This window comes from Mytilus californianus, unplaced genomic scaffold, assembly GCF_021869535.1.
Source record: "Mytilus californianus isolate M0D057914Y unplaced genomic scaffold, xbMytCali1.0.p SCAF_4, whole genome shotgun sequence".
NCBI classification, from domain to species: Eukaryota; Metazoa; Mollusca; class Bivalvia; order Mytilida; family Mytilidae; genus Mytilus; species Mytilus californianus.
Window position 1 is genome coordinate 92,855,524 of NW_026262690.1, and position 14,550 is coordinate 92,870,073.

General features: G+C 33.6%; 1 protein-coding gene across 2 annotated transcripts; it reads right to left on the minus strand.

Moving 5' to 3' along the window:
• Positions 1 to 1,720: 1,720 nt before the first annotated feature.
• LOC127698884 (proton-coupled folate transporter-like) lies at positions 1,721 to 11,293 on the minus strand. 2 transcript variants are annotated; one of them, XM_052202603.1, is made up of 5 exons: positions 11,084 to 11,293; positions 5,831 to 7,089; positions 5,281 to 5,364; positions 4,264 to 4,420; positions 1,721 to 3,984 (listed from the first exon to the last, which is right to left on the minus strand). In XM_052202603.1, exons 2-5 carry the CDS (start codon positions 6,942 to 6,944, stop codon positions 3,939 to 3,941), a joined length of 1,401 nt encoding a protein of 466 aa, XP_052058563.1. In that variant the 5' UTR covers positions 6,945 to 7,089; positions 11,084 to 11,293; the 3' UTR covers positions 1,721 to 3,938. The 2 variants fall into 2 exon arrangements, with proteins under 2 accessions (XP_052058563.1, XP_052058561.1); XM_052202601.1 differs by having other exon boundaries at positions 11,065 to 11,293.
• Between the last annotated feature and the right edge of the window lie 3,257 nt (positions 11,294 to 14,550).

A 14,550-nucleotide genomic window follows, 5' to 3' on the forward strand; every position in this document is an offset into this window, starting at 1 on the left:
ACGGCAGTGACACAACAATTCAACGACAAAAATAATCACAAAACATCTACCTAGAGGGCAATATACAGAAGTCAGCAATAGACAAGGATCTGTGCAATATGTGAAGCACTAAATCATATAATATATTTATCAAATTGTCGAAGAATAGGACTCCCAATTTTTTTATTGTTAACTACTTCAGACTATTTCTGTCGCTTATGTATCACAGATAACAAGATTCGGTTGTCTAACTGTTCGAAATGCACCTAAGGTACGTAAAATAAACTCAGTATCTTATGATTTTTATACTCAATGACGAAAATGTGCCAACTTTTAAACGTTGTATTGTTGGACACCTGTCTTACCTCCATGACAAGAACGTTGTTCTCGTCCCCGCAGAAAAAGACCAAAGCAAAAGTGTATTTGTGTATGAATCGCATTGTATACTACTTAATTGCTTGATAAAAAAGAAATTAGGTATTGATAATTCACTTGGACACCAAAAATATATCTGAACTACAATTACTACAGATGTATGTTTTTGATCTTTTAGAATTTCAACCAAAGTTTCAGAACTGGTCTTCCTTCACTCTTCTGGACACCAAAATTACACACAATGTTTTATTGCTGTATCTCTTCCAAAAATTTTAAGATTTTATGCCTCCATTAATCAAAACCAGGCTTAAGAATCTGGGGTGTTGTGAATCAAATTTGGATTTAACAAAATTTCAAAAATCTGTTAAAGAAGATGCAATTAAAGTCCCCCCTTTAAGAAATAGTATTAAACATTTATCTTCTCCACCCTAAATACAAGACTTTAGTATTCTTTAATCTAAACTTGTACATATTAAAATAATTAGTCCAACTTTGTATCATAGAACGATTGACCACAGCAGATTCAAATGTATTGTTCAAGGGAGGAGCTAGCAATATTTTGTGAAAAAAAAACTTCGATTCTAAGAAAAGGTCCTCATAATCTGACATATGAAGATGCATGACATTTTGATTGAAAACATAGATCATCTGTTTCGGTTCTTGTACACCCTTAGTTGGCTTTCAAATATTTGGGCGTTCCCGATGAAGGTAAATCTAGAAAAGCACTTTGGACGCATGAAATTCGTGCTGTTTTCATTTTTTACAGCACTGGGACGATACCACTGTTGGAGGGCTATCAGTCCCCGAGGGAAACATCAGCTCAGTAGTTCGAACTTCGGATCTGACACGATCTATAACAAACCTTTCTAAAATTGTGCATTTATAAATTTTGAAATTATCAAGAAACTAAGGTTACAACTCCCTCAGGCAAAGTTGATCTTAAATGGATTTTGGCTGTTTTGTATGTCCTTTTGATCATAAATATAGCTCTTCAAATGTTGCGGATCTTATAAATCCTTGGCATTCAAATATTTGTCTTTGAGCGTTCCTGATGAAGGTAAATCCAGAAAAGAGTTTCGGAAAGCATGAAATTTATAAAGAGTTGTTTTCATTTTTTTTTTCCATTTTGGTTCGGGGTGCTTTTCAGCAGACAGCCTTCATTACTATAGCGACCATCTGTGCCTTTCTTCTTGTCTACTTCTTTCTGAAGAAGAATGAAAAGAAGCTAATACACGATCGTTTAACTACTCTTTCCGATGTAAGGAGGATGTCTTTTACTGAATAATTTAAAATCGTTTGCGATGATGTTGATCGAGTCTCTGAATGTGTAGAATATTTCGGCGGAATATGGTTTGATTGGGCTGAGTTAAAATAAGAATTTTTTATTCTAAAATATCGCATCTCGAATAAACGAAGCCACATATATAGTTAGGTCTACTTCCTACCATGACTTGTACACAATGACAAAATGTTACAAAAGTATATAAAAAACATACATAAAAACACGTTAACTCTTGTTAAAACTAATAAACAATGACAAAATGTTACAAAAACATATGAAAAACACACACAAAAGAAATATTTTTGTTAAAACTAATAAACAAAAATGTTACAAAAGCATATGAAAAACACACATAAAAAAGGTTCTTGTTAAAACTAATAAACAATGACAAAATGTTACAAAAGCAAAGGAAAAATATTTAACAAAAGATTCATCTTAAAACTAATAAACAATGACAAAATGTTGCAAAAGCATATGAAAAACAAACATAAAAAAGATTCTTGTTAAAACTAATAAACAATGACAAAATGTTGTAAAAGCAAATGAAAAACATATAACAAAAGATTCATGTTAAAACTAATAAACAATGACAAAATGTTGTAAAAGCAAATGAAAAACATATAACAAAAGATTCATCTTAAAACTAATAAACAATGACAAAATGTTGCAAAAGCATATGAAAAACAAACATAAAAAAGGTTCTTGTTAAAACTAATAAACAATTACAAAATGTTACAAAAACATATGAAAAGCACACATAATAATGTTTATCGGTTTACTGATAATACAGGTTTAATAAAAGTTATAATTCCGTATTTATTCTCGAGTCCCCCCTTTTATCTTTGCATTCTGAACTTTGACCGTGTCTGTCACGTGCATTTAGCATATTGTGACGTCACTTCCAAATTTTCTAACGTTTGAACGGGAAGCTTGTTCAATCCCACCCACCTACCCCGACAATCTCCTATTTTGGATTATTTTTTCTGCTGTTGTTTTTTAATGTTTTTCAGGTATATGCCTAGTGAGTTTAGGAAGGCCGGAAACGGATCAAGCTGGAGACAATTGATTTTCGGAACTAAATGGAGTATGGCAATTATTGTAGAGGATGAACTTTTCGACTCGTCTAGAATAACATAATATTGCAGTGGTTGTGTCCAGTTATATCGTGAACTGTTACTGCAATTTCACGTTTTTACGAATGCTTTTAAATTGAGGATGGAACATTTTTATATAAATACTTGATACTGATTTCAAACAGACAGTGCTAGTTTTTACGCATCTTATAATCTGCTGATGTCTTGATGGTGGACGTTTACTAAGAAAGGAGAAAACTTTAATATCTAGAATTCAACTCTATAAACATATAGATGTGTGCGTTTCCATAAAAGGATTTCTTTTTAATGCATTTTGATATTTTTCATTGTTTTTTAGTATTATCTTTAATAAAACAGTTGTCGCAGTATTAGTGCAGAGGCGGGATCTGGCAAGATGACAGGGGGGTCATGACCCTATAATTCTACGTTAGACCATTTGTTAAAATATTCTCCTGTGGTACCACAGGGAAGTTGTGTTTTTTATAAACGGCTTTCTCTTGTTTACCAGAGCGGCCGGTTCATCACTGTTACCAGTTTTGAATTTTATCCTCCGAGTACCGAGGAAGCGTTATTCAAGTTATGGCCTAGCGTCAGTGTGGGGTCGTGCTCCTCGTTCACTCTGATTTTCCTTAGAGGAACTTTTGTTACTTCTGTTACCAGAAGAACACCTACTTGCCAATATTAAAAATGCCGGCGGTTTGTATCGTCTTGCCAGACCTCGTTTACTGTTTTTCCCTGCGGCCGATTTTATTCCACTTAAGATTTTTTGAATTATTTAGTTTTAAGGAGTTGCGGAATGATCGCCTATGAGACAACTCGATTGTACAAACAACGTTGGTATTAGCATCTAAAGGTAACCGTACAACCTTCAACAATGAGCAAAACATTTACCATATGCGGCCGGTATTATTCCACACATTATTTCTTGAATTATTTTAATCTTTAATTAAAAGAAACATTCTTGTTAAAACTAATAAACAATGACAAAATGTTACAAAAACATATGAAAAATACACATAAAAAAGATTCTTGTTAAAACTAATAAACAATGACAAAATGTTGCAAAAGCTCATGGAAAAAAACCCACACAATAAAGAAAGATTCATGTTAAAACAAATAAACAATGATAAAATGTTGCAAAAGCATAGGGTACAAAAAAACGATTAGGATAATAAATTGCCATTTTTCAACATAATTCTACCATTATTTCAGATTCCGTCGGAATTATCTCCTTTCAGCCATTTATAAAGTATTCTGCAAAAGAAAGAAAAAAATGTTTATAATGATTATGTAACTGTCAAAGAAAAAAGAAACGCTGGACATTTAACTCTTACAGCCGTTAAAAAAGTAATGGATAAACCAAGAACGAACCAATATGTTAAACAAAGGACAGTCTAAACCTTTTAATTTAGATGAAAAATATATTTAAATAAAGACCTAGACCGAATGTTTTCTACTATTTTACAATCTAAGATGACGGAAGACACCAGATCAATCTTTATCTTGAAATTTTTAGATTAAATTAGTACTTACATAGAACCAGCAAGTGCTACGGAAAACATTACCGCCATTATGAGAAATATGAATCCAGGAAACCAATCAACAGACCCCGAATACATTTTACCATACACCACTCCGGATAATGCGGCTTGTAACTCATCTAAACCAGCAATACTGGCAAACAAGAATCCTAAAATACAAAAATCATTACAAACGATAGGATTTCATGTGTATAAGGATTTCATGTGTATAATATAAAAAAACATGACATCAGAACTATTTTGATGCATTATATGTACACTTTGAAATTTCATTTCTCTCCATAATCGGTGATACTGAAAATTAATTATTTGAAATTCGAAAGTTAAGAAAAATACACAAACTCAAAAGATGTACGTGCTCTAATTACTCGGTGATATTCTGGAGAATTGACAAAGAAACCATGATGCTGTTCCTGCTAAGTTTCACATATTTGAATGTCCTTTTGGTGTCCTTCGCCTCTCTTTTAGATCCAGCATACAAGCAAGTCGTTCATTGGTTAACCTTTCTTAAACTAAATGTTTTTTTTAGGGTGTTGTATTTTTACAAAATAAGCGAATGTGAGATAGAAATCGTCGATTTCACGATGATCACAATGTAGTATTTAGGCCTGAAAGGTGCCCTTTTGGTAGTACACAAGGTGAGGAAGAGTATTTTAGCACCAAAACACGTTTAATTATTCCTTTACAATCCTATTTCATGTAAAACTAGTAATGGTCTTGTGTCTCCCTCCTCTCAGTCGTTGTCTGTTGGGATCTCGACCACTGCGAAACAACTAGAAACAACAATAATTCGTGTTAGTTATGGAAACATATCCTATAACTTCTAATACCGAAAACATACACAGACACGTCTATCAACTGGTATATTCCAATTGGTAGACATAATTGTTTATGGACCAGAAAATCAATGGCTTTACTTTGTTGTTTGGTTGCTGTATCATTGACATATTTTATGCCCCGCAATATAGAGTGCAGGTATACAATGATTGCCAAGTTATTTTAATCATACCTTGCTCTTGAGGATCAACTACTCTTGACATCATGGCACGCATGACTGGAAACACGGAAATGGAAACAAAACCAAAAATAACATCTATAAAAGAAAGAAAACACCCAAAATAACACATATAAAAGAAAAAAAAATAACATCTGCAAAAGAAAGAAAGAAATCATCAGCTGTTACACCACTGTCTCAGGTTAGGGGAGGATTGGGAGCTTACAAACAAGCTTTACCTCGCCACATTCTTTACGTGCCCGTACAAGTAAGGAGCCTTTAGTTCAATGGTTGTCGTTGGTTCATGTCTGTCATTTTTGTTTTTCGTAAATTGTTTTGTTATAAACGAGGCCGTTAGTTTTTCTCATCTGAATTATTTCACATATCCTAAGTTGGGGCCTTTTAAAACCGACTATACGGTATGGAGTTTTCTCATTATTGAAGGCCTTACGGTGGCCTATTATTGCTTACTACCAATTAATTTAAACTCTGGTGGATAGTTTTTTCAATCATACCGTATCCCTGTGAAGTATGATGCATTACTCATAAGCTTACATATACTTACGTAAATAAACCATCCAACTGTTCACAGAAAAACTCAATATCAACATAGATGCAATACCAGATATTGAAGCAATTAAGAGGACAATAACATCTTCGGTAAATTTAAGGAACACTCGAACAATGCCGACAACACATATCGTATTAACCGTCGTTTGAATAGCATGCATAACTTGTATGTTAAACTCATTCCAACATATTGGCTTGTGCATCAGGAACAAAGTCTGGTATTCAAGTTTTCCTTGTAGACACGACGATGACAACAAAAACACAAGCAAACACAGTAATAGTTTTCGTCTTCTGTGCTGTGGTGTGTCTCTAATATACAGTTTCAATGGCCCAAGAAGACTCTTTGGTTGAGAATCGTGTTCACTAGATTTTCGAAGAATAAATACGCTTAAAAATATCGTCAACAAAGATATAGCTAAAGCCATAGTAATTGGTTCACTGAATCGTTCAGTCCATATCCAGTATCCCATACCATAATGTGTTATCGCCGCTGTCAACATTCCGCTTGCCTGGACTACAGTTATGCGGAAAGCCCGCTTCTTTCCTGGTGGAGTTATGTCAGAAACAGTTGCAAAAATTTGAACCATTGACCCACTAAACGTACCGGTAAAGGCAAAACCTATCTGCCCTATATACAATACCCAGATGGGTAGCCGTAGTAAAACTGTTAACAGTAAGATTAATTCCTTAAACATAGTTCCACAAATAGATATGATATACATTATTCTCCGCCCAAAGAAATCTGAGAGATAACCCAGCAAGAATATTGGAATGACAGAAGCAAATGTTGAACAGAATCCTAAATACATGATTATTTCAGCAGACTCCTTTTGAATAATACTACTTGTATCGTTAATGTGAGACGTGTTCGTGGTGTTGCCAGGGTAACAGGACTTTTCGGCATGCCGTACAATGTGTTTCTGACCATGCCTTTTTGCCGTCTCATCGATGACGTAGAAGGTTTGTACTGGCTCCAGTGCCACAATGGCTACTGTATGTAAAACAACTAGCAATTCCACTGGAGTCCATTTGAAAATCCATGACAATGAACTTCCCTCATCGTTTTGAGCCACTTGTATTAGTGGTGTTCCCTCTTTGGGGGAATTCATCGCTCCACTTTAAAGTATTCCAGAAATTAATGTTTTTAATTCACATATTTATCCTACTGTTGATGCAAACATTGATGGAAGTATAACGGTGATGGGAAGAGGAAGATGAAAACTATTCACACCAAATAGTTTGCTCATGAAGTGCCTGTAATGAAAATTAAAAAAGTTTTTTTATTTCCGTTAGTCTACATTATATATATAGTACGCCTTTTGCGAATTAACGTATTTAATTCACGAAAAGCGTAGCTTTGAGTGGATTAAATATGTTAATGAGTAAGACGTGGCTATATATGATTTGTAACATTAATGGGCGATGACACATGTCAGGGGTTAAACTTAACTATACTTTTCATGAATTAAATATGTCAATCAAATAGGGGCGCTTTCTATGACAAAATATCTCTAGTTTTCAGAAAATGATCTCATGGATTGGACATTTTAGTTGGATTTGATTTAATGATAGATCTGTACATGTAAATGAATTGTTGCCGTGATACTTTCATCATGGTTTAAAGACCACAGAGCGATTTATGCGTTATTGAAGGTCATCCCCTCCCTGGGCGAAAATTCTTGGGGGATAGATGCAAAATATTGTTAGATGAAAACCGTGCTGCCTGCTTTCCAAAAAAATCAGGACATGTAGTTTCAGTAGAGGTAAACGAAGGAAAACTTTTAAAACGTATTGTGAAGGTATTCTGTCTTTCCCAACACCATGAAAATGATCGATTAATAGATGGGAAACAAGTATCCACCAATTTATCAATATCGCCTCTTTTATTATAGACCACGTTATTCCTTTTTGTAGCTTTCCTCGGGCATTCATTTGTTTCAAGTACAGGAAACCATTTTTAATTGAGGGTTAGGTTTGCAAGTTTGGCTAGTTTTAGGGTAAGCCCCCCCTCTTTTCCCCCGATTTTTTTTTTATTTACTTCACGTGGCCAAAGAGGCGGAGCTAGACAGTGAAATAACAAACTTGAGATGGAAGTTAGAGCACTGGTCTAAGCTCCTTTCATTCTTTGCTTTTCCTATGACAAGCGACACTCGGCGGGACTGGAGAGTGCAATACTGACTAAAAAATCATTCAGTTGACGCACTCCTCTAAAAATAACCGAAGTTAACTCACTCGATGATCAAAGGAAAAATTACCATTCATGTTACAAATAAGTGTTATTTTGGTTCTAAAAATTAGACATTAACTTCCGTAAATCTATATATTTGGTGTCTCTTAAAAAGTTCATGATAAAATTTCACAATAAAATGTCAAGATCCCGGACATGATAAATTAATGTTCTTAAATGATAACAATCCCTGATTAGAGAAGGTTATGTAATATTAAGATACATTCATTTAAAACAACGTGTAACAATGACATGATGTGCACTTGATTTTTTAGATTGTTATATAATATATATACCAAGTGACAAAAAATCTGTGGTTTCTTCATTCTTGATCTAAGTGTCATATCTTATTTATTGGTTGAAAAACTCGAAAAAACAAATTTACGTTGAATTTAACTCTTAACATATACAAACTAACTTTCATTTTTCTTCGTTTTAAATGATCATAAATGGGGATAGGAATTGATGATAATGCACATTAAAAAGTCTGTTGTTTGCGCTTGCTTTCATTATATTCGATCATTCGTTGTGCCTGTACTTGTGCTTTGGCAATCTGTTATACCGGTATATTAGAGTTCAGTGGTTTTTTAAATACTATTTTTACTGATCGTCCTTTTATGTATACCCCTTTTTTATTCCACGAACCGAGATTAAAATGGGGACTTTAGCGATGTCTAAGGATATACAAACGATATAGTTTTGATTACACGGTGATTTATTCACGAATGTTTTCATACAAGCTACTTTTCACCTAGTCAATTCAGATATGTGATAAAAATATACCTCCATGTGCTACTTTTAGAGATAAATGGGGTCGAAATTTTAGACATTTACTGGAAATTTCAGTTTCTTGGACATTTCTATCATTTAGAAAGACATACCGAACTTTCTTGTTTTAAAAGATAAACACAAGCATCTGGGATATCTGCTTTTTATAAGTGTGCTTTGAATTTGTGAAACAATTCTTTGGAAATTATTCTTTTTTATCACATTTTCATGGTTTAGTCAAAGAACGGCATTTTTTGCTGTATATTTATCTAATTTAAAAAAGTTTCATCGGTGATTTGTTCATGAAAATTGGCACAAATAATCTTCATACATAATCAAGCCAAATGTCATTTTCAAAAAGAGGGGTCCATGAACGCGTTTTCAAGTTAAATCAGTCTGAATGATTAAAATCAGTCGAAAATACATCTTTTCCCGATATATCAGTTAGAAAAATAATATTTTACGTTAGCAACGTCTTTCCTCTACTGTAACTGTATCGTATGCCCTTAATGAACCCCGCCACATGCTCATGTGCCTGTCCTTAGGCAGAAACTTGCCAGCCTGAGTGTTTGTCTTTTGTCTAAAATTTTAATGCTGTTATTTTTTGTGTTTAAAAAAAACCTTTTATGGAATTTGATGTAAATGGCAGATCTTTGATAGATTCTGTTACATTTATTCACAGCTTTTCTAGACGCGAGGCGATTATTGTAGGGTCTGGATGGGGTCCTTCATTTTTTTATTCTTTTGCCTATTTGTCTCCCTTTATTCTGCACTTTTTGTCGTCCAGTATTCTCTATTCTGTAGACCCCACCCAGAACCCTCATATTGTAAAACCGTATTTGGCCTCTAAGTGTCTTTTGGTGTTTTATGTCGTTGGGCTGCTGTCTCACCGACGTATCACTAAATCTTATTCTACTATCCATGTAGACTACCAAATAAGGCGGGATAAATCGCGAATACATGTTATACATCTAATACCTTACATAATTATATATTAATAAAAAATATTTTTAGCGACAATGTCATCGATTTCAAAATACATTGTAAAATACGATTTAATTCAATGTCAATCAAAACGATCAAAATTTATTTCAACTGATTTTTACAGACCATCTTTGGAGTTGTTTGTACTGCTTTATATGAAAACAATTAGACCTTTTACCTCATAGTATAACTCCTATATTTGCTTAAAACATCGTTTTAAGTACAATATTGACTAATATTAAATCAATACTTTACTTTTCAATCATAACTAAAGATAGACTTACCTCATTCGGATAAATGTTTAATTTCATATTTCCTCAATTTAACTAAACAACATTAAAAAACTGACACCCCTCTCTTCCAAAAAAGAAACAAAAAAAAAAACAACAAAACAAACGAAAAAAACTATTGGTGGTCTTCTTTCGAGAACGTGCTTTGAGTACGGGTCAAATACATGACAATTAGGAGGACGAGCAAACGAACATTTTCTAATGGGGTTGAACAAACATGTCTTCACGTAGACTGTTCCTTTTAAAGTTTATGAGTTAGCATAACGGCTAAGTCTGTTGGTCTAGTACAAATCAGGATTATATTGATTTCTCATTATTATGCTATCGCCGTAATCACTCGTGAAATATTAGCCACTAGACGATTAGCATTCATGAATTTATCAACCGACATCAACAAAATTATGTTGTGCGCATAGACTATTGCTTCATATAAATGGAAAATCTAAGAACACTTGATTAGCTAATGGATGTTCAGCGGCAAATATCAATTGCATATTCAGAATGATAACATATAATACGAAATTAATATGAACCATTTATCACTAGACCGAAACTTGGAACATGACTTTTTACAATGTATGCCATCATTCCTGGTCAGATTATTCTGACTTCAAGTCAACGAACCTTTGCTCTTTCTGCTTGCCGGAAAAGCGGCAAAAGTCAATTTTAAGCCTGATTTTGGTCCGACCATCAAGGGAGCACACCGATCTACGAAACCATCAAGGCGTCCTGGCGGATATTTCATATTCTAGAGTAAAAATTACATGATATTTTTGTCAAATAATAATTTGCGTAATTTGTATAAACAACTGATATACACGTTTCACAACACCTTAAGTTTGAAGGCGATAAATAGATCACCGTTAGTTCCATTTTCTCGCAATATCAAAATTTTATCCATCTTTTAAGAAAGTGAGTTTTACGTCGTGCTTAAATTTAAAACAAGATTTAATATCTTACCATATTACATAACACATACCAAAACCAATGTGTATGACATCCTCCGATTAATCAAAATTCCCGATTGAAAAGACGGTATGTACACATACAAGGAAATAGCAATAAAATTTCACAGGTATTACAATGATCATATTCCAAATATAGAAATGCACATGTGAACCTATCAAAGTATTACTTTCCATCGATTTTCTATTTTAGTTTTAGTTGTATGATATTCAAAAGGTAAACTAAATGACCGACTTAATAAATTGCCCTAAACTAGATGTTTAAGTGTTTCTTAAGCTGCTCACTTACAAAAATGTCCGATCTTTAATTTCCACATTCAAATGAGGAATAAGGAAATGGGTTTATAGTCTATGTTGAAAGGTATATATAACTTATTTCTGTCTCTAAATTCAACAATATAACTTTCTTCCTGGTTAACCGTTTCTTAACTGTATTCCGATTACAAAAAAAAAAAAAAAAAAAAAATGAAAAAAGTTCCATATATCTTATTAATCGAATATGATATATCTAAGTTTTGTATAGAATTTAAGTAAAATTCAACTCAAGTGTTTATCTCCATTCCTGTACACTTAGACTAATTTTAACCCAGAGATATGTCTATGTAACCTAATCACAAACTTTACCGATTGTCGACGGGGCCGACGCTGGATTCGGTCTTTCCTTCGCCATTATCGTCGCAGGCGAGACAAATATATCACTATTCGGTAGAGAAGGAGGCACATTTTTGCAGGTTAAAAAAATCTGATTAAAAGTTTCCTTCACCACAAAATAATCATTCATCGCACCCCTATGAGACTATAAATGAGTAAAACAATATAGTAAATTGACAGTATCATTTAACTGTTTATTGATGAAACAGTAAAAATTGTAGGTAAAAAAGATTTTGGAACAGGATCAAGCATTGGCGGATTAGCGGAAGGGTTCCGGTTGCTGGACTCCACCGCCCCACTTACTTTTTTTCCGGAAAATTAAAAATAACTACGAATAAAAATTCGATTAAAGACTTGTGTCCCCTCTCCATTTCGAGATTTCTTTTCCATCAATTTTTTGAATTTGCAACATGAATTACAAATTTTTCTATTAGGACTGATTGATGTGCCAATTGTATAACGAGAAATTACTGATTACAGCCTAATTGCAATAATGGCATAGAACAGAAATAAACAACTTTTCAATTCGATAAAAGTTCATAAGTCGGAAAAGGGAAAACAACATTATAAAAAATAATAGTCCACACAATGACACAATGTACACACAAAATAGCAATAATAGTCCACATAATATTATACAGAGTAAAAAAATACTAGTCTAGAAATATTATACAGAAAACAAAATTCTAATCTGCCTATAAATGAAGTTTACTGTAACATAGAAAGTTAAAATCATCAGAATTTCTTTTCGTTTAGAAATTCTTCATTTCTTTCCGACTGAATGTTCTTCTCTCGGTTTTTAAAGGATTTCAATTTCCATTTTTCGTCTCTCATTCCCTGTATAGCACCAAATATACTCTTTTAGTTAACTGCATGTAACTTTGATACTTAATTATATACATTTCATATTCAAAAGATAACTTATTTCTCGGTTAGCGGAGAGATCAGCAGAGGAAGCACATTTAGCAGTACAACGGAAACTATGATGCTTAAATCTGTCTTATATAATTCGAATTTATTTAAATAAAATTTATACATCAGATACTTGATAAGAATGAAATTCCTTATCACTGACCTTGTAAGTCTAGAACAATATCGTCATTATGAGACTTCCACTAGTCTGCAGTCTTTTCCTGTGTTTTATTCTCCAAGCAGGCGCAATTTTAAGTGACAGTGAAAAATGGAAACACGTAGAAACCATTTTCACTGAAATTCAACGACAACAATCAGAACTTAAGAAAGTCAACAAACAGTTATCAGATACTATTGACCATCAGATCCATGTCATTAAGAAGCTTGAAAACAGAATTGCCATCTTGGAATCAGAAGATTGTGCATGTAGGAAAACATTCGTTGGTGTAACAAATAACAGAACAGATAATGTTTCGGTTTCACAGTCATTGGATGGTCTTACTGTTCCTATTCGTCAACCGCAGCGACGTATAAGTGGTAAGTTTGTCATATGTTCTCTGACAAGATTGTTTTTTTTAACAGGTGTACCCAAAGGGTCTATTGCCAAGGTTTTCTTGCTTATTCAAAATATAGTGTAAAAAGAGGAAGAATATACCAATAGGCAATCAAAACCCGTTATTCCAATAAAACAAACTACACCAACATGAAAAGGAAAAACAACAAAATGACATACAACAGTCAAATAAATAAATTCACAAAAAAATTAAGATGGGGCGCATGCATGTGCTCTAGGAGGGCTAGCACTTCCTGCTTCACCAGAGGCATGCCCGCAATGTTACTCATTGTAGGAAAACAATTGGAAGATTTCACAATCGACGAAAAGAGCACGGAATTTGGACACGGATATTCTATAACGGTAAAACAAATGATGATGGCGACCGTTAAACTTTCGAATGGATAACTTCACCTTTACATTTGGAACCCTTGGTTCAATAGCTTAATTGCAGCGACCCTCTATCAAGCAAATAATGATAGGAAATGCAAGCCTTGAAATATCATATTGATTGGGAGATACAGACACCATGAGCAACCGCTGCTGAAATGTTACTACACCGAAATAGAAATTTAACATTGGCAAAAATTGAAATAAGCCCTTTTGTCGTAGTTCTCAACATACCACCAAGGTCAATTTCTTAAAATTAAAGTGAAAGTCAATATAGTTAGCAGTCTTTACTGTATCTGTGGTATCCTTTATTACAAGTTCGTTGAAATCAACATAGTCACCAAACTTTGAATTATTCTGTGAATTCGAAAGGGCATTATCTAAGCACCTATAAAAAACGTATCGCACAAACCTAAATATTGTAACAGATTATATAGTGTATGGCTCCAAAAGTATATAAATAATGCAATTATGTTATTGAAAAGACCATAGGCATATAGTAAATAAAAGGTTGAAGGAAATAACAAATTTGTTTAAGTACAATGTTTGTCAAACAAGAGGATGTGTCTAAGGTACTAAAAATGGACAACGTTTAACTTTGGCTGCTTACAAGTAGATTGTTCAATAGCACAATTACCTTTGTTTGTTTGTTTCTCACAAGTCGAAAATAACTGACACACCATGAAAAAAAAGAAAACGACCAAAAGACAAACAACAGTACAGAAAACACAACATAGAAAACTTAAGACTGAGCAACACGAACCCCACCAAAAACCGGAGGTGATCACAGTAGCTTCGAAAGGATAAGCAGATCCTGCTCTACATGGTGCACCCGTCTTGTTGCTTATGTAAGTACAAACCCGGTGACAAGTCTAATTCGGTAGCTCACATTCCAGATTAGAGGATAGGATTGTGGTAACGACAATTGGAACATATCCGTCGTAATCTGTGAAACAGGTATTCCATTACGGTCAA